The sequence below is a fragment of the Ursus americanus genome, chromosome 19 (assembly GCF_024610735.1).
Source record: "Ursus americanus isolate L20-20 chromosome 19, mUrsAme1.1.p, whole genome shotgun sequence".
Classification (NCBI taxonomy): Eukaryota; Metazoa; Chordata; class Mammalia; order Carnivora; family Ursidae; genus Ursus; species Ursus americanus.
In genome coordinates this window covers 34,581,561-34,606,030 of record NC_142145.1, presented here as the reverse complement: position 1 = coordinate 34,606,030, position 24,470 = coordinate 34,581,561, and the positions used below count along the sequence as shown (strand labels likewise).

The 24,470-nt window shown below is 36.2% G+C and overlaps 1 protein-coding gene across 3 annotated transcripts in view; it reads left to right on the top strand.

Moving 5' to 3' along the window:
* The window catches only part of KIAA1328 (KIAA1328 ortholog), a 335,333-nt gene that overhangs the window by 107,166 nt on the left and 203,697 nt on the right, over positions 1–24,470 (top strand). For all 3 annotated transcript variants that reach the window (XM_045777841.2, XM_045777840.2, XM_045777846.2), the window contains exon 6: positions 14,341–14,468. In XM_045777841.2, coding sequence (XP_045633797.2) covers positions 14,341–14,468 — 128 coding nt within the window. The remainder of the gene's footprint in view (positions 1–14,340; positions 14,469–24,470) is intronic.

Sequence of the window (24,470 nt, the reverse complement as noted above, 5' to 3'; positions counted from 1 at the left end):
CAATAAGTTTTTATACTGGTTATTGTGTTTTTCAGCTCTAAAATTCCCATTTGATCATTCTTTATATTTTATATTTCTTTGCTGAGATTGTTTTCATTTGATTCAAGCATGTCTGTAATTGTTTATTGAAGCATTTCATGATGGCTGCTTTAAAATCCTTGTCAGATAATTCCAACATCTGTGTCATTTCAGTATTGGCATCTGTTGATTGTCTTTTCTCATTCAAGTTGAGATTATCCTGGCTCTTGGTATGGCAAGTGATTTTTAATTGCATTCTAGGCATTTTGGGTGTTCTGATATAGTCTTACTTAAGTCATCCCTTTTAGCACATCTTTTCTGACATCACACCAGGGGGAAAAGAAGAGGCTTCCCCTCTTTAATTTTAGGTGGGGATGAAGGCTCAGCTCTTCCGTAGACCTCTGCTGATACCACCCTGGCTGAGAAGGGCGGGAGCTTCCCAAATGGCCTCCACTGTTACTGCTGCTAATGTGAAAGTCTTGGCTTTCCACTCAGCTTCCGCTTACACCACCCCACCAGGGAGGGACACTTCATTAAAGCTAGATGGGAGTTGAAATCCAGGCTCCCTGTGAGGCTTCTACTAATAATCATGAGGCTGAACAAGGTGGAGGAGGGAGCCATTACTGTCAGATAGGAATTAAAATCCTGGCTCCCCACTCAGTCTTCTCTGATAGCACCCCAGCAGAGAAGGGGATATGGGATAGAGGAACACCTAGAGATCCAGGCTTCTTGCTTAGCCTGGAGGTACGGGTGAGATTGCAGTGGTTTTCTGTGCAACTTGGCTAGAGTAAGGCAGTTCTTGCCTAAAAGTTTTCCATTTTGTTAGGCATCCTTTCCCCCCCTTTTTTGGCTAGTGGAACAGGCTTTTCTTAGATATTTTGAGTATGTCTCTGTCCATTGGCATTTCTGGGTTGTTGACTTCTCCAACACCCAGCCTAAGATATTTGAAGCAAAAAAAAAAAAAGTAGGCGAAACACCACTGTGTTGTTCTCCAGGTTCTGAGGCCCCTAGCCTCTACCATCTTCTCTCCATCTTTCAGTATTCTTATGTTTGTTTTATATATGGTGTCCAGGGTTTTAATTGTACTCAGTGAGAGAAATAGGGAAAATTATGTTTATTCCATCTTACATGGAACCAGGAATCCCACTGTACTAATATCTTTTTTCTTAAAATTTTTTTTTTTTAGCCAGGGCACCTGGGTGACTTAGTCTGTTAAGCATTCATCCAACTCTTGATTTCAGCTCAGGTCTTGATCTCAGGGTCGTGAATTTGAGTCCTGCATTGGGCTCCATGCTGGACATGGAGTCTACTTCAAAAAAAAAATGTGTTTTTTTTGGCTATTGACATTGACTCAACTTTCTAAACACATCCTATTATAGTTAGATGACTTACCTTAGTGCAAAAGAGGCTATTTTCCCTCCTCCCAATGCAGACATGGGTGCATTGTTTTAGTAGGCAGAGACTATAGAAAGTTTCTGCTTCCTGGTGGAACTGTTTAAAACAGTCAAAAAATATAGTAGAAATCATTGGCTTTAACTATTCTGTTCATTACTTTTGAATTTTATGATAGATCCAATTCTCTTTTGTTAAGCATATATAGATTAAATTAAAAAAAAAAAACCTAGGTCTCAGGGATTGTTCTTTTAAATGTGGCCTCTTAGATTAATTTATTTAGTAGTCAATAGTGTTAAAATAGTTAAGTCAAAACCTAACTCATGATTTTAATGACACTGTAAAACTTTTCTCCTTGAATGTTTTGAGCTATTTTTCTGTAACATTTCTTGAGTGGAGGGTCAAGCAAATAATCTGGTTCTTTACCAGTTTTTAAAATATCATTCTGCTAAACAGTCCACATAAGCTCAATTATATTAGGAACCAGTGAAGTGAAGTAGTTCATAAAATGCTTTATTACCTTCAGTCTTTGCAGCATTTGCTGAATTTAGATAGTAAACCTGCACATAGAAGTTACTTAATTTTTCTCTGAGCAATAATTTACATTTGTGAGCAGTAGACTCCGTCACTTTCAAAGAGGCAAGAAATGAGATACTCCTACACTTTTTCCAGTTTAACCTTAAAATGTTGGGTGTGATTCCATTCTATAAGGAATCTCCTTTTTCACTCTAGTTATCAATACTGTTTTATGGACATCGTTTGATTTTTACTTAGAATTATTATACTGGGTCATATTTTCATACTTCATGAAAAAGTACGTGCAACTCTGGCGAGAGTGCTGTCCCCCAAGGTCATAGCTAATGGTCTGGCAAAGTTAGACTGAATTCAGAAATCATACTGCAGACATAGGCTTAACAGTGTGCTTGGGCAAGGTAGAGGCTGGATATTTGAAAGTAGAAGAGAAAAATGTGGTCGCTTACATTTCCCATGGACTCTTCCCCCAGTATAAATTCTCAAACCCTATAGGTAATGTTTGCTAATTGTTATTACTTCAGCAGCCAGTCACAATAGAAATGTTATAGTGCTCTGAAAATCCAGAATATTGTTTCCTTCTAAAGAAGAAAATGGGTTATTTCATATCTCCTATTTTATTTTTTATATGCTTCTTTCCAAAACAAAAGAAGTTGACCAAAGGAGAGAAAAAAGCCCATCATACTCTAAAGATGGGTGAAAGGGAAGAAGAGGAGTCGGATAGTGTGTTATATACTTTGGTATAAAGGAGAACAGGCTTTTTCCCACTGATACCGAGGAAGAGGGAGGGTAATTAGAAAGACATGCATACTCAACTTCCCAGAACAGCCATCAGGATCACTCAGAAGGAAGCTTGTTAAAAATGTAGAATCTTGGGCCCTACCTCAGATCTACTGAATCAGTATCTGCTTTCTAACAAGATTCACAGGTGATTTCTGGGTGCATTACTGTCTAGGAAACACTGAGCTAGTCTAGGACTTTACTCCAAATCCTAGCTCACTGACAGAGTAACCTTAGGTAAATTGTTAACCGTTCTGTACAATAAATTTATTTGTAAAATGAGACTAATAATAGTACTTAATGGTTTTTCCTTTTGATGAGAATTAAGTACAATGTCTTTAAAACACTTAGAAGTGCCCTGCCCCCAAGTAAAGCCATCCACAGATGCTCTAACGCAGGTATCTATTCCTGGTAATAAGCATTTATTTTATATCTGACTCTCAGAACTCTACTGAGGAATCTGAAGAAGTGAGAGATGACAAACACAAAAATTGTAAGAGCTGGAAGATGAACTGTATGAGGAAAATACAATACCGGTGGATTACTTAGTTTAAAAAAGAAGAACAAGGGATCTCTTAAACTCAGTTTACATTTCCACTTGGAAATGAATGGTCTTACATAGTAGCATAAATAGTTCAAGTAGAGAAAGGAATATGAAGAAAGGGAAGTATTATGTATATTGATATTGATAGTTCATGGAGGGTTTTAATTTAATGACAAGAATGAAACTCTCCAGCTTGAAGATAGGAAGCAGAATGAAATGAGTTCTAAGGAGCTTTTAGCGTGTTCCTCATGGCTAGCTAGTAGCTCCCACCAGCTTGGTATGTTTAGCTCTGCTCACAAAGCATTATACACACAACTTACTGGCCATTCAGAGTCTAGAAAACTTGGTGTGCAGACAGTTTTCAGTGGTGTGTATTGTCAGGAATATACCCTTTCTGAAACTGGAAATTTTCTTCTTTTATTATTTTTTTTTTTTTAAAGATTTTATTTATTTATTTGACAGAGATAGAGACAGCCAGCGAGAGAGGGAACACAAGCAGGGGGAGTGGGAGAGGAAGAAGCAGGCCCATAGCAGAGGAGCCCGATGTGGGGCTCGATCCCGTAACGCCGGGATCACGCCCTGAGCCGAAGGCAGGCGCCCAACCGCTGTGCCACCCAGGCGCCCCTCTTCTTTTTTTAAAAATATTTTTTTTATGTATGTATGTATGTATGTATGTATGAAAGATGGAGAGCACAAGCCAGGGGGAGAGGCAGAGGGAGAAGCAGACTCCCCACTGAGCAGGGAGCCCGATGCAGGGCTCCATCCCAGGGTCCTGGGATCATGACCTGAATCGAAGCAGATGTATAACAGACTGAGCCACCAATGTGCCCCGAAACTGGAAATTTTCAAGTGTTAATCATTGTTACCACAGTTCACCTTATAATGGTTGGGGGAGGGGTGAGATGACAGCCTTCTTTTTCTGCAATTCTGAACTAGTTCCTGTAACTCAAAAAAGTCTGAACGATTTAAAGCAGCCTTCCAAATGGAGAAAATACTTCTCCTTTGGGTGTAGCTGAAACATGGAACCTTTAAACAAAAGATAAATTTTTAAGCAAGTTAGAAGCAAGAAAAATGCATGGCTTTCAATAGAGCTGTTTTTGCAGCCTTGTCTTTAATGTCTACCATGAATGCTTGTGTGAGAGTATCATGTGAAAAGGAAACTCGAAAGAAATCAAAATTCTGGTCAGTCTGGCACATTAATTGCCTGCCTTTTAGGATATCTGAATATGAACTTTTAATTGTGTCTAAGTGTCCTTCCCCTTAAACCTCCAGTCTCGTTGTGTGGTTGGTTTCCTGAAACCTCAGGGTCTGCTGATCTGAGCAAAGACAAACTCTGACGTAGCTAAGTTCTGAGTCTGTTTCAGCCCCATCCTGTTTTGCAACTCTGCAGAAAGTAAGGTAGAAACTATGATGCTTAGAAAACTAAAAAAGCTAGTTAATTACTCTAATTAGATATCTTTCTGTGGCTCCTGTTTTTGTTGCTGTTTCCAGAAGAAACTGGGTGAGGCATTTCTCTTCTTTTGTAAATGTCCAGAATACTGAGTTTTTCCCTGTTTGTTTTGGAGATTTGTTCCTCTCCCCAACAGATTACAATCATCAGGAAATTGAAGAATACTGCGGCCTTGCACTGAATTTGCCATTTAATTAAAAGGAAAATTTCAGACTTTCATCCCTGGATTGTACTCCAGCACAGAGCACAACTTAATAAAAGGGTACAAACATTTATGTGAAGTTCTTATCTAGCTCTGCTAATCAATTCATCTTAGTATCAGTTTTTCTTTTACCAATAATCCATTTTTAATTGCATATATTGTCATGGAGTACCAAACTAGTTATGTAATTTGGACTTCTGTTCATCTCAGACAGTGTATATTTTTTTTGAAAGGGGGGAAGAGGAAATGATTGTGAGGTGAGAAATATGACTTGGTCAGAAGCCATATTTGCTTCAAGATGGGAAATCTCATGAGATAAAGACAGCTTTATGTTTTTAATGAATCAGTATTTTTTTAGCCATCCTCTTGGTGAGTTTAAAGAATATATGGCCTGTCTATGGTTTGTTTGAATTCCCAACCCAAAACAAGCATGAAATTCAATAGACACCCCTTTACTTTGTTCATTTCACTAACGTTTTTGAAGTGCCTGCTGTATACTAGAGAGGTACCAAAATTAATATACTAGGATTTCCAGGAGCACACAGGCCACTTCAGGTGGTAGTAATATCAAATAATTTTAGCTGTATGTTATTTACTATAATAAAGGTGTTTAACTCTGCCTGGGAGTTCAGAGATGAAGGACGAGAGGGCATAAGGGTAAATTTGAAAGGATAATCAGGAATTTTGTAGGTATAAGAATAGGTAAAACATTCTAAGTAGAATACACAGTATATGCTCTCTTTATATATTACGTCGTGTATAGGTGTTCAGAGTAAAGGGAATACCTGCCATAAGTGAAAATCTTCGAGGTCTTTATATTCCCTGGGAATCTTGCGACTAAATGGATTGCATTGCAGTTGGACCCTCATGGTCACCTGTTTTTGTCTCAAGGTGACCCTGAGTAAAACATCTCTTTTTGTCCAGAAGCCAGAAGCTTCTCTTTTTGATGTGAGAAATAACATAACTGCGTCTACCAAAACAATGGGGGAGATGGTGACTAAGTAATGTCAGACTTGTGTTCTGGCAAGGGTCACCAGTAGCCTCCTCAGCTCTCCGTCTTTAACGGGTATGGACTCTGCTGCTCTGGACACAGTTGACGACATCTTTTTTATTGATTCCTTTATATGTCATTGTTATATTGGCCCCCTTGTCTCCTTTCATTGGCCTGCGCTTTATATGTCATTGTTATATTGGCCCCCTTGTCTCCTTTCATTGAGAAGATTTCTTTCTGCAGGTGGCTTTCCCTTGTTCTTCAGTCACTTGTTTCCTTGGGGAGTGCTAGCATAGCACGACATAATGTTCTTGCCATTATTTCCATCATTCGTTATTGTAAATATGTGTTTGATTACCTGCCTTTCTCCTGGATGATAAGCTCCCTGAAGGAGATAGTGTTGCTGTTGTTTATCACTATATGTCTAGCATCTGGCACAGTCTCAAATGTTAATATACTCAGTAAATGTGTTTATTCAATAAATATTTATTGATTACATATTATGTAGGCTAAGGAATTTGGCAATAAACAAAACATGAATATTCCTGCTCTCTGGAGCTTATTGTTGAATGAAAAAATGAATTAACAGATGAATGAATGAAACCACACATTCCTTGGACAATGTTACACACTCATGTGTTCAGCCACCACATAAAAGTGATTAACTCTCAAATTCTCTATTTCTACTGAGACCTCTTTTCTGAATTCCAGGCCCCAGGATCCAAGGGTCCTGCATCAACCATCTCAAGTGAATGCTCCCCAAGCATCTCCAACTCGTTGTGTCTAAAGCTTGCTCCCCCTTCGCCCAAACCTTTGCTTTATTGTGTATTCTCCGTCTTGTTAAAGGGAACTGTGCATCTAGTAATACATCTTGTCAGCCAGTTCATTAACTGACAATGTCTTAAATTTCCCTTTAAAACCCCAACCCCCCTAATTTCTACCACCGTTCAATTTCAGGTCTCTTGTGTCTCTTGCTTAGACTGTCGTAGCAAGTTTCTAACTGTTTGCTTTAATTCTGGTCTTAAGTTTTCCAGTCCACCCTTCACATGCCTACCAAAGATATCTTTATAAAATGCAAACTGGTTGTAAGACATCAATGCATTATATAGAAATAAAATTCAATAACTTAGTATAACATTCCAGATCTGGCCCCTGTTTGCCTCTGCAGCCTCTTTGACACATTCTTCCTACTTATGACCAGTTAACCATCCATGCTGTGCTACTCACAGTTCCCTTAGTGTGCATATCAGTTTCATTTCTCCATGCCTTTGCTCCTGATGATTTTTTAGCTGAGGGTCCGCCCCCATCCTGCCTATCCAGTGCATCAATATACTCTTTTTCCAAAATTCATTGCTGGGCTCACATCTGCTCTGCTTTGGTCTTTCCTTACTGCCCCCCTGCAGTATTGTCAAAATGGCCACATACCCCCACTTTAAAAAAAAAAAAAAATCTCAATTGTATCCTGTGTTTAAATGCTTCTCCTAGAACATGTTATCCTTATTTGTTTAAATCTCTTTCTCAGCCCCTTGATATCATTTTCCCCGCCCCTTGATATCATTTTCCCCCTTTATTGAGATATATTTGACATATAACATTGTGTAAGTTTAAGGTGTACAGCGTGATGATTTCATATATGTTTATGTTACAGAATGATTACCATAATAAGGTTAGTTTACACATCCATTACCTCCCTTATTTGTGTGTGTGTGTGTGTGTGTGTGTGTGTGTGTGTGCTGAGAACACTTAAGATCTGTTCTTTCAGCAACTTTCAAGGATATATGGTACCTATTATTAACTGTAGTTAACATGCTGCATATTAGATTCCCCAGAACTTATGCATCTTAAAACTGGAAGTTAGTATACCACCATCACTCATATCCTCCAACCCCCAGCCATTAGCAACTACCGATCTACCTTCTGTTTTTATAAGTTCAGCTTTTTAGATTCTACGTATAGATAAGATCATAGAGTATTTGTCTTTCTCAGTCTGACTTATTTCACTTAGCATAATGTCCTCAGGGTTCATCCATATTATTGCAAGTAGGAAGACTAATTTCTTTTTTAAAGCTGAATAATATTCCTGTGTGTGTTTCTGTGTTTCACATTTTTAACTCCATCTGTTGACAGACATTTAGGTTGCTTCCATGTCTTGACTATTGTAAATAACGCTGCAATGAACCTAAGGACGTAGATATCGCTTTAAGATAGGACTTCATTTCCTTCAGATGTATACCCAGAAATAAGATTGCTAAATCATATATAGTACATCTATTTTTAATTTTGGGGGGAACTTCCATACTGTTTTTCATAGTGGCTGTACCAATTTACATTCCCACCAACAGCACGCCAGAATTCCCTTTTCTCTACATCCTTGCTAACACTTTTTATCTCTTGTGCCCTTGATCTCTTTTCAAAAAATCTATTGAACGTATGCTCTGTGCTCTGCGCTATGCTAAGTGCTTTTCATTTATTAGCTCATTTATATTCATAGTTGCCCTGTGAGGTGAGGTAGGTATTATCATCTCCAGATGAGGATGTCAGAGAAGTTACTTATCCAAAGTTACATTATTACTGAATGCCAGAATTAAGATTTGAGCCAGGAATGTTGGGTGACACATAAGCCTGTGCTCTAGTCACTCTACATTACTGCTTTTGTTAAATGACTGGAAGAAATCTTGACAAGCTTTTTTAAAATGATCTTTTGCTACCCTGGATATGCCTATCTTTGGCTTAAAGGATAGGTCTATTGTCAGATCATACTAACCGTTTGTCACCTGACTTAATGACCATGGATACATGGAGTTGTAGAGAGCTCTCAGCAGTCTGACCTGATGCTTACGATTTTGCTTATCCCCATGGAACTTATGGTAGAAGTAGAAAGACAAGAGGAGACTGAATAATAGTAAAATGAAGAAAACAAAAAAATACAACAAAACAAGTTTTTCTGCAACTATTTATTTTGGCAATTTTCAAATATATAGAAAAGTTGACTGAGTAGTGCAGTGAACCACCATATGTATGCTACCTCAATTTCACAGTTGTTGACATTTTGCTATATTTGTTTCATGTCCTCTCATATATTTGCTTTTATTTTTATTACAAATCTACATAAATATATATCTACATAAACTTACATAAATATGAATAAATTTATTTGCTTACATATATAAAAATTTATTTGCTTATTTTTTTCTGAGTCAAGTGTCATATGTCACCTAGAATACTTCACATTCATCTCCTAAGAATAAGAATATTTCTCTTCATAATCCACATTATGATACTTAACAAAATTAGCAGTAATTCTATAATACCAACTGTTGAATCAATATTCCAATTTCCCTAATTGTTCCAAGAATGTCTTTTATAGCTATTTTTCCCCTGAGCTAGGGTCCAGTCATGTCCATGGGTTGCATTTGATTGTGTCTTCAGTCTCTAACCTCCAACCCCCAAGACATGGACTTTTGAAGAGCTTGAAGAGTTCTTTACAAAATCTCCCACATTCTGGATTTGTCTGATTGGTCCTTTGTGCTGTAATTTAATTTGTTCCTTTGTTCTCATTTCTTTGAAACGGGGATTAGATTTACAGATTTGATATAATTCAAATAAAACATTTGGCAACAATTTCATAGGCAGTATTGCCTACTCTGTACATTAGGAGGCATATAATTTTTGCTTTTTTCGCTATTGGTGATCTTAAATTAATTCACTTTGGGTAATGACTACCAGATTTCACCACTTAAAGGCACATTTTCTTCTTCGCTCTAAGTAATCTTGACACCTTATATCTTATTTATTAATCTTTCACCTACTAGTTTCAGTCCCCATTAATGATCCTTGTCTGAATGAGTTATTACATTAGGGGTTATGAAATAGTGATTTTTAAAATTTGACCATTCCTTTCAAGTAATTAGCTAGGATTCTTCTGGAAAGAAGGGCTTTACCTTTTTTCCCTTTCGTGCTTTTCTGTCTTTTTGAAGTATCACCATGAACTGGTAAATATGTATTTATTAAATTTGCTGTTAGAGTCACTCCTTCCAATGTTCATATTGTCCCAAATTTGACTAATGAGAGTTTCCATCAGGGTTGCTTCTATTCCATTTGACCAGCCCCCATCTATTTCTCTTTGCACACTTTTTTTGCAATATAACATAGCAATATGTTTCAAGCTTACTTTGTATTTTCCATACCACAGAATGGGAATTAGCCATTTTTCCAAAGAGTCATGGTTCCAGAAAAGGAGAATTTTTGTGCTTTTTATGTGTTATTGTTTTTTAGTTTAATGATTCTCCCTTTTTTCTTGTCACATAGACCTTTCTTCATTGAGTTCTGTATTAAATCAGGATTACTAAGTACCAGATCCCAGTATCCCAAATATCCAGGACAAGGGTGGGATGGGGTAAAAGAGTGGTCTTTGCTATGCCAGAGGAAATTTTCCAGCTTAAGGCAATCATTTCCTACTTTGGCAGCCTACTGGTAATATATCCTGTCTCTGGTCCTTCTCCCTCCACCTCTGATTTTTCTCTTTTTCTTTCTCCGTATCTCCCTATTCATTCTACTTTGACCTTTACTTGTACTTACCTATATAATGCATTTTGGAGTTAAGGATTTAAGCTTTACAAAATGACCATTTCCAGAAGCTATTTCAGCTAATTAATTTGATGTTTAGGTTTTGATATGATCTTGCTTAATATTAATTTATACTTATTTATCTTATGAAGATTTCTTTCTTTGATGAGGTTGTGATGACTGCTGTTTCTTTCAGTTCTTGAATGGTGGTTGGCCAGATTACCTGTATGTTATATTCTTTTTTTTTTTTTAAGATTTTATTTATTATTTGTCAGAGCACAAGCTGTGGGAGAGGCAGAGGGAGATGCAGGCTCCGCACTGAGCAAGGAGCCTGATGCGGGACTCAATCCCAGGACCCTGGGATCATGACCTGAGCCAAAGGCAGACCCCTAATCAACTGAGCCACCCAGGTGTTCCCTGTATGTTAGATTAGCATGGTTTGGTGTACACCTTCCCTTAGATTGGATTTTCTGCATCTGTTGCATTCTTTTCTGTCATTTGGCCAGGATTGAGTTAAATATGTCTGTTTTCTCACTGTGTTCCCACCCCCACATCAGTGAAGAAAGCATTTTACCCACATTTTCCTTACGTAAATCTCTCTCTCCAGATGAGGGGTGAAGTCTCATTGTCTAAGGGAGGAAGGAAGATTATTGTCTGGACGTATATTTTGGATTTTCCAGTAAAAGGGGGACATTTCAAAATCTGGTGAATCAAGACTGATATAAAAAATGATTAAGGATAGGACTGCCTGTTTTTATATTCTGCTGCATACATGTGTTTAAATGAATTTGCCTATAATTTGTCTTCAAATGCTGACATTTAACTCTTAGGCTGTGTAATTGTGCTGGCTTTTTCCAGAGTAAAATTCTTATTCTGCATCCAAGCTAATATGTTCATCTACTATAAACATTACTGCCTATGGTAACACCCAGACTAAAAAATTCTTTTTATATACATCATAGCTGGCAGGAACTCTTGGGACCATCACACATCATTCTTGTCTTTTGAAGCTAACTGACAAAAAGCATGGCAATGTAGAACCAGCCTGGTCTGACATAAATTGACTTTGAAATCATATTAGCTTATTTAGAACACTGTTCATTCTGTTGTTATTGTTTTTAAGATACTGAGTATTCAACAAGCTCTTCTAATTAATGTATTCTTTAAACTTAGTAATCTATCCTTTTATTAGAACCGCTCCTCTTCTACAAGTCATCTCTGGCTTCATTTTTTGTTAAAGGTTAATAATGAGAATAATGAAGCAATTGGTTATTTATGCAGTCATGATTGGCAAAAGTTATTAGAACAGAAACCTGCCCAGAGGCGATGATTAGGTTATGAAAATGTTAAGGAATACTGAAACCAGTCACCATTTTTGACATTTACGAAATACTGTTCCCACCCTTAATCATAATGACCTGTTGTAAAAGTATTTGTACAGAATAATCTCATTGGACAGTAATTTTTATACCAATAGCGTACATAATGAAGTGCAAGGGGGGAGATTTGGAAATGATCTGAAAGAAAAATGGGCCTTGGGAGGAAATTACCACAATGAGAAGAAACAGAACTCTCTCTTGGATGGAACTGTCTCCCACACACCTGATCTACTCAGTTAGGTGACCTTTCCAATCAGCATCTTCATCTTGAGCACTTTGCAAGTTTGAGGAGCTGTAGGAGAGGGTACCCCTAGTTAGGTTGCTATGTTCTTCATATTAGATTATGAAAAATGTAGAGAGGTATATGGGCAGAAAATTTCCTGAGGATGGTTTTATTCATGAAACATAGACTTAATTGACATTATAAAAAAACAAAACAAGACAAAAATCTAATTATGATCTCTTTATGTTTAATATGGTTAGAACTTTCTTTGTAAATTAGGCAGTAATTATTTTTACCACAACAGTATTATCACTTCTCCTCTGCATTTTTTGTAGCAGTTTTATTGAGATAGAACACACACAATAAAATTGACCCTTTTGAAGTGTCCAATTCAGTCTATGGCCATACCACTCTGAATGCACCCAGTCTGGTCTGAAGTATGCAATTCAGTGGTTAAAAGCTGTGCAAACACAACCATCTAATTCCAGAACATGTTCATTACCGACCCCCAGAACCAGTACCCATTAGCAGTTGTTCCCTCTTCTCCCTCCCCAACTCTGGCTGCTAGCAAACACTAATGTACCTTCTGTCTATATGGATTTGCCTATTCTGGACATTTTTTTTCCTTCAGCTTTTCTCATGTAATATTTACTTCAGAATATTGGAGAAGAGGACAGAAAGTGAACATGGATGAATAAAACTTATTTGTGGTCTTGTATACTTAGAACTGAGTATTCTTTCCCCTAGTTCATTGGAATAGGTATTTAAAACAATAACAATGACAAAAAAAAAAAAAACATCTTTATATAAATAAAATCATACAATATGTGGCCTTTTGAATCTGTCTTCATTAGTATAATGTATTCAAAGTTCATCCATATTGTAGCAGGTGGCAATACGTTGTTTCCTTTTATGGCTGAAGAGTATTTTGTTGTATAGATATACCACATTTAGTTTATCCATTTATCACTTGGTGACATTTGGGTTGTTTTCAATGTTTCACTATTATGAAGAATGCTACTCTGAATATTCACGTACAAGTTTTTGTGTGGACGTGTATTTTTTATTCTCCTGTGCTTATACCAAAATGTGCAGTTGCCGAGTTATATGTAACTCAATGCCTAACGTTTGAGGGCACTGCTAAATTGTTTTCCAAAGCAGCAGTGGCATGTTACATTCCCATTAGCTATATAGGAGGGTTGTAATTTTTCCACATCCTTGTCAAAGCTTTTTATTGTTAGTCTTTTTGATGATAACCTTCCTTGGAGAGGCAAAGTAGTATCTCATATTGTGGTTTTGATTTGCAGTTTCCTAATGTTTAATGATATTGGGCATATTTTCTTGTGCTGCTTGGACATTTGTGTATTTCCTTTTTTTTTTTTTTTAAAGATTTTATTTATTTTTTTGACAGAGATAGAGACAGCCAGCGAGAGAGGGAACACAAGCAGGGGGAGTGGGAGAGGAAGAAACAGGCTCATAGCGGAGGAGCCTGATGTGGGGCTCGATCCCATAATGCCGGGATCACGCCCTGAGCCGAAGGCAGATGCTTAACTGCTGTGCCACCCAGGCGCCCCTGGACATTTGTATATTTTCTTTTGGGAAATGTCTCTTCAAGTTCATTGCCCATTTTTAATTAGGTAAAATGGTTCCTTATTGTTGAATCCTACAATGTCCTTATATATTCTGAATACTGGTCCCTTATCATCTGTATGATTTGCAAATATTTTCTCTCATTCCAGAGGTTGTTTTTCCAATTTCTTAATAGTGTCCTTTGAAGCAAAAGTGGCTTTTTTTTTGCTTTATTTTTTAAATTTCGAAGTCCAGTTTATGTATTTATTCTTGGGTTTCTGTACTTTCAGGTGACCATTGCAAATCCAAGGTTATGAAAATTTATTTTTATGAGTTTTACAGTTTTAGCTCTTATATTTAGGTCACTGATCCATTTTCAGTTAGTTTTTGTATATTGTGTGAGATAGGAGTCTAACTTCATTCTTTTGTATGTTTGTTTTTATCCATTCACATGTAAAGATTTGAGAGAGAAATTTCTCTTCAAATGAGATGACCATTGCTACTCTCTTTGCGAATTACTGGTTTTTTTTTTTTTTTTTTTTTTGGATAGATGTACTGTGTTCATCTACTTGCGCTCTCACCAAATATGGTTGCATTTTTGTCTCTCTTTTTTTTTATTGGAATCTGAAAAGCAGCACTGATAGATACAGTTTGAATCAATTTATTCAGTTTTTTCCCTTAATTTGCAATCTCACCTCTTCAGCTACAGTATAGAGAATGCCAAGAACTTCTAAGTCTCTATCAGAAATATCTATCAGAACAGCAAGAGAAGCTCACCATGTCTCTCTCAGAACTTGGTGCTGCTAGAATGCAGGAACAACAGGTAAGCGTCTTTATTCTTACCTTTTCTTGACTTTAATGGATCACCAAGATGTCAGAAGAATCATTTGCCTTTACTTTGAGTCACAGAATATAACATTGTCTTAAAGCATGTAAGTATAGCATGTGATTGAGTTAGTATCATTTCTTCTTCTTCTTTTTTTTTTTTTTTTCATCTCCTGTTCCTGGGGCCCAGAGGTCAGGAATGATTACTTGAAGCAGGCTGTGGGTCAGTGGGAAAGCTCCTAGTTGTATTAAAGCACAGCGGGAATGGTAAAGAAAACTCACTGCTCTGTTGCTTAATGAAGAAGATCAGGTGGGCTGTTTGTTACTCATTGTCTTTATGGAAAACACTAATGAGCCTTTCCTAACTCAAGTTTACATTTTTAGAATAATAAAAGTAACTTGGCGACTTATGAAATATTTAATTGGAGAAAATTGGAATATTTTGCATAATTTTATGTTTGTATGTATATTATTAATCACATAAGTATATATGAAAGTCTTTGAATATAACATTTATATATATATCATTAAATGGTATATGTTGTATAATTAAATGACAGTTCAGAACCCTGCCAGTTGTGATGTGAAACAAGTTCTAAAACTTACTTCTTGCCCTCTAACAAGTGATATTTGGTATCTTTTTCATATCCAAATAAATTTAAATCTTCAAACGTACGAGAACAGTAAGTCTTATATACTAAAGCATTGCAGAAAAAAAACTGTGCAGTAGGGTCCAAAAATTCATATTAAGTATTAAAGCCTGGCTAATGTGCTGAAGTGTTATCTTCCCCTTTTGAATAATATCAGGTCCTGTGAATGGTTTTTTGCAACCCTTCTAAAGAACATCATTGCTGTTCAGCCTAGAGACCACTATCTCACATAGGTTGAGTTTGGGCCAAGAAAACTTCAGTTTTTGAACTTAAAGTTTAGACTCATGGAAAGGTTAAGATAATAAATAATAATTTTGCTGGAATGTTGTGTAGCTCAGATTTATAACATATCCTTGTTTTGAAGTCACAAGATTTATAAGAAATGGCCTCACCTGGCTGTCCAGTCAGTAGAGCATGTGACTCTTGATCTCGGGATGGTGAGTTCAAGCAAGCCCCATGTTGGGCGTAGAGATTACTAAGAAAAATAAATGAACTTTAAAAAAATGGCGCAAGTATTCTAACTTGAAATAGTTTCTTTTGTTCTGTTTTCTGAAAAGCCTGGGCTATAAGATGAGGCAGAGGATGGTGGCCGCTAGTCTTGATGGTTTAGCTGGATTTTCCCTGCCACTTTGAAAGCAGGGCAGGCAGTTTTGAAGGTGGTCTTTGTCTCTTGTTCTCGGGTGGTCTAGAGAAAATTGTACCATAAAGATCAGATTTCTGAACTTTGCTTTTGTATTTCCAGTCCTTCTCTCTGTGTAACATAGGTGTGTTAGGGGGCACAAAAATGAAAGGGCAACCCATTTGGCAAAGGTATTGGAGGAGAGGCAGAGGGTTTTTCATTTGCCAGTATAGAGCCTTAGGACCTTAAAGATATAGACTGAGAGTCAAGAAATAGTTACTGGAGGGCTCTGAAGGCATCTAGGGGGCTCTATAGACTTCTAGATTAGAAGGCCTCATTCTTTTTTTTTTTTTTTAATCTACTTCTGAAATTGGGGGAAAAGAAAACTTTCTCAGGTATTAATGTTTTATGTTTAAGCTAGTGATTCTTGGAGGTTTCACTGGAGACCCATCATAATTAACACTGACTCTCTAACCTTAACTTTGAGGAACAAAACTAAAAAAAAAATCACTAATGGTAGAATGAAGATGTTGGCCAAGTACATGGAGAGAGCACCCTCAAAAACAGAATCAAAAAGACACTTTTGAATTTTCATTTTGACTTAGTCATGAGAAAATTTTAAAACCATGTTTTCAGGAAGTGCCTGGTCAAGTCATTATGTCTTATGTGCAATGAAAATTAAATTGAAGCCACTTATAGGCTCTGCCATTGAATTTAGAGAGGGAAAATAAGTTTCTTTTTGAATGCCAACTGGAGATTGTCATCTTGCTTCCTGTTCTGTTCTTTGTGACAGGCTTCTTTTACCTGAACAAAGATAACCACCTTCTTATTCCCTTTCATGGGAATTGGGTAAATTTGGTTAATAAGTTTGCTTTATGTCAGAAAGGGTATCACTGTAATGACTCTGATCCTGAATGAGGATGTCAGATAAACATTAAATTTTATTTGTTCTCAAAATAAGGTGTTTTTTTAATTTAAGTAATCTCCAGATTTTGTGATGGAGATGGCAGCAGTTCATTTTTCATGAGGCATTTATTTGACTCTAAGAGACTTTTTCTGTTTTCTTCTTTGCATTGGTGGCATCTGGCTCAAATTGCATATTATAAATTTTGCTTATAGTTTAATTAAATACACACTTCTCCAGAAGAATGCACTACTGTATGATTTTCTTCTTTGACTTCTGCCATTTCCTTAAAACTACTCCATTTATGAGGTGAATTTTTTCCTTGTTTCTCCCTCATCCTCTTTCTTGCTATTCCTTAAAGGTGAATTTTCTCACTTATTTATCCTGGATTACTTGTGGATTCTAGAAATGTTTTTCACTTGTTCTATTAAGATTAAAATATTTCATTGATGTGTATCTGTTACTTCTTTTCCCTATCTTAAGAAGTAGTTCTTACCCACAGTATAACTGTGGTCTTGGATGTGGGAGGATCTAGTAGCCATGCTTTTGGCCAATGTACATTTTAGAGTATACCTTTTCTTATCACAGTTGAGTGTTATTTCTCTTTCGTGAATCTGAACTTAATGTCACCTCAAGCTATGATGCTTATAACTTCTACTTTAGTCTTATTTGATAGGCTCTACCATTTTAGAAATGTTACGGCATTTCTGGAGTATTCTTTATATTAAGAGAAAGCCTAGGTATTTGAGTAACTTCATCCACTGTCACTCAAAAATGTTGGTATGTAAGTCTACCTTATTGTTTTTCTTACCTCTTCATTTTTTTGTCAAGAAGATATAAAAAGGGAGATTTGGAATCTCTTTGAGATTTCTCCTTTTCTATAAATTGGACAAAATCATTACTACTTTTCAGCCATGGGCAGTAGATATTAATCTCTGCTATTCTGATCTGGTAAAAGGCCTTTTATAGAAACTTTTCTATCTTGTTCATAATTACTTGTTCCATGTTTCTTAATTTGGGTCATGGATTGAACAGAACTTGAAATATACTAAAGATAAATCGTTGCTGGGTATATGTTTAATGTTTCTTGGTGATTTCTACTACCATTGTCTCCATAGTTTTGTCAGAAGAGTTTTTGTTGTGCATAGGGCCACAATGTCTTAGGACTACTTTCTGTTCTGTGACTATTTTCATGTATTTTTTTGGTTAAATTTTTGTTGTTGTTTAACTACCATATGTAGTCATGTGGTAATTGAGTTCCTTGCCATTTTAATTCTATCTAATTTTATGCATTTATTGTGTAATTAATGTGTAATATTTATTTTAATTCCATCTAGTACTAAGCTACCTTTGAGTTTGTTATAAGAAGCCCAGATTTTATTGGCAGTTCAGAAGTTTCACCATACTCTGACAAACCAAATCAAAGAAAAAGTTATGCTCTTTGGTATCTATAATAGAATGTCTGCTCAAATATACTAAGCTCCTCACAGAACGAAAGATCTATGGATATAACAATAATACGATTAACAGCTGACTTCTCATCAGAAAGAATGGAGGGAAGAGGCAATAGGATGGCATACATAGTCAAAGAGCTGAAGGGGGAAAAAAACAACCTAGCAGTGAAGGAAAGCTATCCTTCATAAGTGAAGATGACATAAAGATGTTCCTAAATAAAAAAAGACTGAGAGAGTTGGTTGCTAGCTTACCTGCCTTACAATAAATACCAATAGAAGTTTGTTCGTATGAAAAGAAATGACATAAGACAGTAATTCAAATTCACTGAGAAGTAGTGCGCTGGTAAAAGAAATTATGTATCTCTCTTTTCTTAAATAACTTAAAAGATACCTGATTAATACAATAATTATAAAACTGTATCGTTGAGCTTATAAGATATAAAGATGGTATGTATGTGTATTTGTGCAAAGGGAAGAAGAGAGCTATATTGGAGAAAGTTTTCTGTTACTGGGATAAAACTCTTTATTCATAAACAATGTGATCTTGTATGTAGAAAATCTTAAGGAATCAAAAAAAACTGGTAGCGCTAATAAATGAGTTCAGCAAGGTTGCAGGATACAAGATCAATAGGCAAAAGTCAATTTTATTTCTGTTTACTACCAATGAACAACTTAAAAATGGATATATTTTATAAAAGCAGTGTAAGACTTATACACTGAAAACAACAGAACATTGATGAGAAAAATTGAGATCTAAATAAATGGAAATTATGCCATGTTTATGGATTGCAAGACACAAAGTCGTCAAAGTGGCAGTTCTTTCCAAGTTAATCTGTAGATTGGTTGCAATTTTTATCAGGTTTCCAGCAGATTTTGATAATTTGGTTTTTGCAGGAATTGATAAGGTGATAAAATTTATATGGAATTACAAAGGAATAAGAATAGCTGAAAAAAAATTTGAGAAAAAAGAGCAAATTTGAAGATTATTCTTTCCAATTTCAAAATGTACTCTAAAGCTACAGTATAATAAAATTTTAACCTGATTCACATAACTTTCTCCCCTTGTCAAATCATACAAGCACAAGGAATGTATTCTTTCAACAACCTGGATGAGTTTGGAAGCGGGTTCTTCCTCAAATATTCCAGATTAGAGCCCAGCCCAGCTGACATCTTTCAGTCTTAGGAGAAACCAAGCAGAGAATCTAACCAAGCCTGCCTGGACTTCTGACCTACTGAACAATGAACTAATGAATTTGTGTTATTTTGAACCACTGCATTTGTGGCAGTTATGCAGAAATAGAAAACAAGACATACAGTATTCACAACAGTATAGTACTGCCATTTATATGATGGACATATAGATCGATGGAACAGAGCTATGAATTCAGAAATAAACTCTAGCAATGATGGTAAGTTGATTTGCAACAAAGATGCTAATGCAATTCATTGGGAAAAAATAATCTTTTCAACAGGTATTGATAGGACAATTGGACACTTAGAGAAAAGATAAATTTAGACACTTTATACCATCCACAATTTTTTTTTTTTACTATCCACAAAATTTAACTTCAGTATTATTCCAACATTAAGGACAACTTTTTTTGAAACCTAAGATTCTGATTTTTTTCAGCACCAGTTTTTGGGTTTTTTTTTAGGTGCAGTGCTCTCTATGCATATTACAGTAGCCATCTGAACTTTAACTCTGATCACAATATATCATTTAGTCTTTTGTAATTAATAGTAACCAGAAGTATTGCCTTTAAATAAGGATAAAAGTATTATTTTATGGTACATAAAATCCTTAATAAGAAAGAAAAAATCTAGTGGATGTTCTGAGATTCCAGTAACTACAAAAATCAAGAGATCCCAGAATAGTGCCTGCTTTTCAGAACCATATTAAGACCATTTCAAAATGTCTGGGTGTCTTGCTGGTAAATTCAGTGTGCGTATAGGTCTGTTATCCAAATCTACTCTAACAATTGTAACTTTAAGTCAAGAAATAATGCTGATCAATAAAATATATACTTTTAATAGCCAAGGAAAAAGAATAAGACATGCTACCCTTGACAGATGGGTAAACTTAATAAATCTGTTACTGTATCAGGCATGTGGCAAAGATTCTCTCTTCAAGGGGAATTAATATTAAAGTGTGGTCCATTGGTATGAATCATAATGATAATGAAGGTCCTCAAGTCCCAGCAAACTTTGTTGACTAAATATGGCATACTGTGCATGAATTTTGAATCCTAAGATGACTGTACCTATTGAATTTCTGTGCCACTGTGAGTTGTGTGGATTGGACTAAGGCAAACAATTAGAAGGGTAGCTATAAGTCTGCCACCACCACCAATCAAATATATTCTTAAGCCTAATACATAGGATTTTGGCTTGTCTGCTATTCTGGTGTCCTTTACCCAAAAGTAAAGTTAAAATGTGACAAAACTTAAAATATTATTATAAAAAAATAGGTAGTATAAAGAATGCACCTGAGAGAGAGGAAGGAGAGACAGACCAGAATGCTTTATCGAAATGCAGAAGAATTTGCTGACATCTAAAGTAAGGAGAACTCCAATAAAGAACATGAGAAGTCTGAATACTTGGTCACATTTACTAACTCTGACTCACTACATGTTACTGGTCTTTTAAAGAATAAGTTCTATTACTATAGGAAATTACAACTCAAAGAAAGGATAAGGTAAAGGCAAACCTATATAGACAGTAAAAAGATCAATGATTGCCTGGGGTCAATTGAGGGGGAGAAATAAATGGGTAGAGCATTTCTCAAAGCCCATGGAACTCCATAACACAAAGACAAAAAGAGTAAACCCTAATGTAAGCTATGGATTTTATGAACTTCAGGTAATAATAATGCATCAATATTGATTAATCAGTTGTAACAAATGAACTACACTAATGGAAGATGTTCAAAATCAGGGAAACATGAAGTGAAGCGAGGAGAGTATATCTTGTGTATTTAAAATTTTTTAAATCTATTTTTAAATTTAAAGGTGCTCTTTAAAAAAATCTATTAATGTAAAAAAATACCATGAAAATAAAGTGCAGGGTATAAGTCACTCTAAAGTTGTTACCAAAATTTGTTTTAAATTTTTAATGAACTATGTTCTCCTGACTGTTGGTTGGAATGTCACAAGTTACTTAACTGGAAAGCAAGCATAGCCATCTAATATTTGTACTTTAAGCTAAATTTAATTTTTCATATTTAATACATGTCATTTAATTCATGCAACAAGACCATGAGATATTCCATCTTTGAAGGGAGTGTATCAGTTATCTCTTCTTTGTAACAAATAGCCACAAAATTTAGTGGCTTAAAATACACATTTATTTTTCCACAGTTTCTTGGGTCAGAAATTCAGTCAAGTCTAGCTGATTCCTGTGCTTGCAGGCCGCAGTGAAGCTGTTGACAGAGGCCGTATTCTTATGTGAAGGCTTGACCAAGGAGGGGTAGGATCTGCTTCCATGCTCATCACATGGTGGTTGGCAGAAATCAGTTTGTTATGGGTTTTTGGGTTATGGGCCTCCTAGCTGGCTAATGGCTGGAGGCCACCCTCAGTTCCTTGCGATGTAGGCCTCTCCAGGGTGGCTACTTGTTTCATCAAAGTGTACAAGAGCCGAGAGGGTAAAAGTCTACTAGCAATACAGAAGTTGTCGTTTTATGTAACCTGATTGAAGGAGGAGTGCTTTTTCATCACTTGTGCTGCATTAGAGGCAAGTCGTAGGTTCTGGTGTACACAAAGGGAGATGATCACACACAAGGGCAGGAATACCAGGAGATAGGGGTCATTGGGTTCATCTGAGAAGCTGCTTGCCATAGGCGAGAAGTTAAGCAAATTGTATACCACAGCAGTATTTGAGTATCTGGAAATTTATGAAATTCTTGGGGCATATTTCTCTACGTAAAATTCTACTTTGTTTTGTGAAAATTTGTATCTTTATTTTCAGTTGTCTAAATTCTTGATTTTTCTGGTATTTAAATATATGAACTTTGTGCTAGAGAAGTCATGGTGGCTGTCCAGTCTGCAGCATGGATTATTCTTACTAGTTCTTAAATGTTTTACTTTTCAGTATATTTTTTCCCATTATCTTATTTATTATGGCCTTTTTATTACTTGTTCAGACAGCTATGCAAATTATCACAGACCATTTCCTACCAATTTGAGAGAAGAGATTGAATAATAATAAATAATTATTTGGTGACATACTCTAAGTCTCATAATCACTGAAAACCAAATCAACATGAAAGACATTTATTTACTATTGTCTTAATGTTAGTCTTTTGATGCCATTTTTGATTGGTTAATCCTGTCATTATAGTAATAACACTCATTATCTGATTGAAATTTTAAAGTTCATGTCAATGTGTAAAGATTAATTTTCTCATATGGGAGAAAGATAAGTGGAACAGATAGGTAAAGATGGAATTATTTATTTGACAAATGTCTATTGAGCACCTACTATGTGCTGAGTGTTCTGGATACAGATCCTACCTTTGTGGACCATTTAATCTCAAAAGACAATTTAACAGGGAAAAAGAAATTAAATTTCAGATAATAACAAGGCTATGTGATAGAGACTGACTGGGTAGGGCATACATAGATGAGCCCTTTGAGAATATTGCAATATAAAAAGAAAAATAGAGGTACAAGATTGCTGTTAAAGGAAGAAGAAAACTCAGTAAGAGGAAAGGCACATAAATAGGTCATGAGACCAGTTTATGAGACCAGTCTGGCATCTCCAAATAAGTAACTGCAGGAGATTAGAAAATGTGTCAGCTGCCCATCACAAAAGCTGAAGGAATGGAGAAGGGTTTAGCAGAAGTCAGAGGTGATTGAGAAGAGCTGCTAAGATTCACCCAGTTCATTAGCCTCCTTTATGAAGCCATACCTAGGTGGCCTTCAGCTCATTTTGCTAATTGCTGTGGCTATTACCTTCCTTTTTATTAGTATCATTTTTCTCTAGTCCATTGCTAAAACTTTTCTGTCACTACTCATTATTTACTCTTGTTTCTTTCCGTCTTTTTCCCCTATTGTTCTTTGGCTTCTTATTTCCCTCCAAGTCTCTAGATGATTTTCAAGTTCTGTCTCTCTCTGGCTTTTCTTTCCACCCTACCATCAGTCCCCCTACTCATTCAAAGAAGCTTATGTTGTTTACGATCACTTGCAAATGGAAGACTTCTTAAATAAAGGTCTTCACCTGTGACTATATGCCAAAATTACTTCACTATCTGTCTCATTACTCCCACTGCCATTACTCAGTGCCACACAATCTTGGGGCTGCAGTCCCTACCATCTTGTATTTTCTTGATTTCTCTTTGGTTAAAAGTCATTTGCCATATTCACTTTTGTAATCATAGGATTTAAGGATTACTTTGGTGCAATTCAGAGTTGTAAGTAAACAGCCAGTGTGCATGCTGTTGTTACCTGCTACACAGAGGTGACCTCATAATCTTTATCATAGTCTTAATAGCCTTCGTTAGTCAATCTGAATTAGCACAAAACCTATTTTCATTCCTAGTTTAAAGAGGGTTACAGAACGGAGGAGGGTATAGGGGTGGGGTAACCGGGTGATGGGTATTAAGGAGGGCACGTGTTGCAATGAACACTGGGTGTTATACACAATTAATGAATCGCTGAACACTATATCAAAAACTAATGATGTATTATGTGTTGGCTAACTGGACATAATAAAAAAATTCACAAGAAAAACAAATAAATAAAGATTTTCCAGTACTTCCACTTCCAGACAGGATCGAATAACTGCAACTGAATATATGCAGTAAAACAAATAGAAAACTGGACAGAATATGTTATACAAAGGTTTTCAAAATATTGGACATTAGACACTGAAGAGTGTGATCCCTGAAAGAGGAGAAACAATCTAGGTGAGCCATACTGTTGCTGAAGGATGCTAACTGGAGGGAGATTCCAACTGGCAAGGCAGAGAGGGGGAACCCAAGCAGAGACAGGTGGTTTCCAGACTGTGAGAAAATGGAGCTGGGTGCTTGAGGAGGCCAAGATAGTGTGAGATTGCAAGGCAGAACATCAATAAAGAGAGAGCTGCAATGAGAGATTTCCCCAGAGATTGGTAGAGGGCCTCTCTCAAGTTTTAACCTAAGCAATGATGAATGCATAAGTATGAAAAAAACCTGATGAGTCTGGAGAAAAAACCAACAAAAGAGGAAAAATTCTTGGAACTTACATAAGGCTGTGAATAGATACTGTTTCTACCAGCCAAACTGGCATCAGGTACAGTACTCAGAAGGGTATTTGTTCAGTAGAGGGACGGAAGCAACCCTAGACTAAAGGATGCTGTGGCTCTCCCCAAAAAAAAAACTGAAAAGCAGTACTTGGTA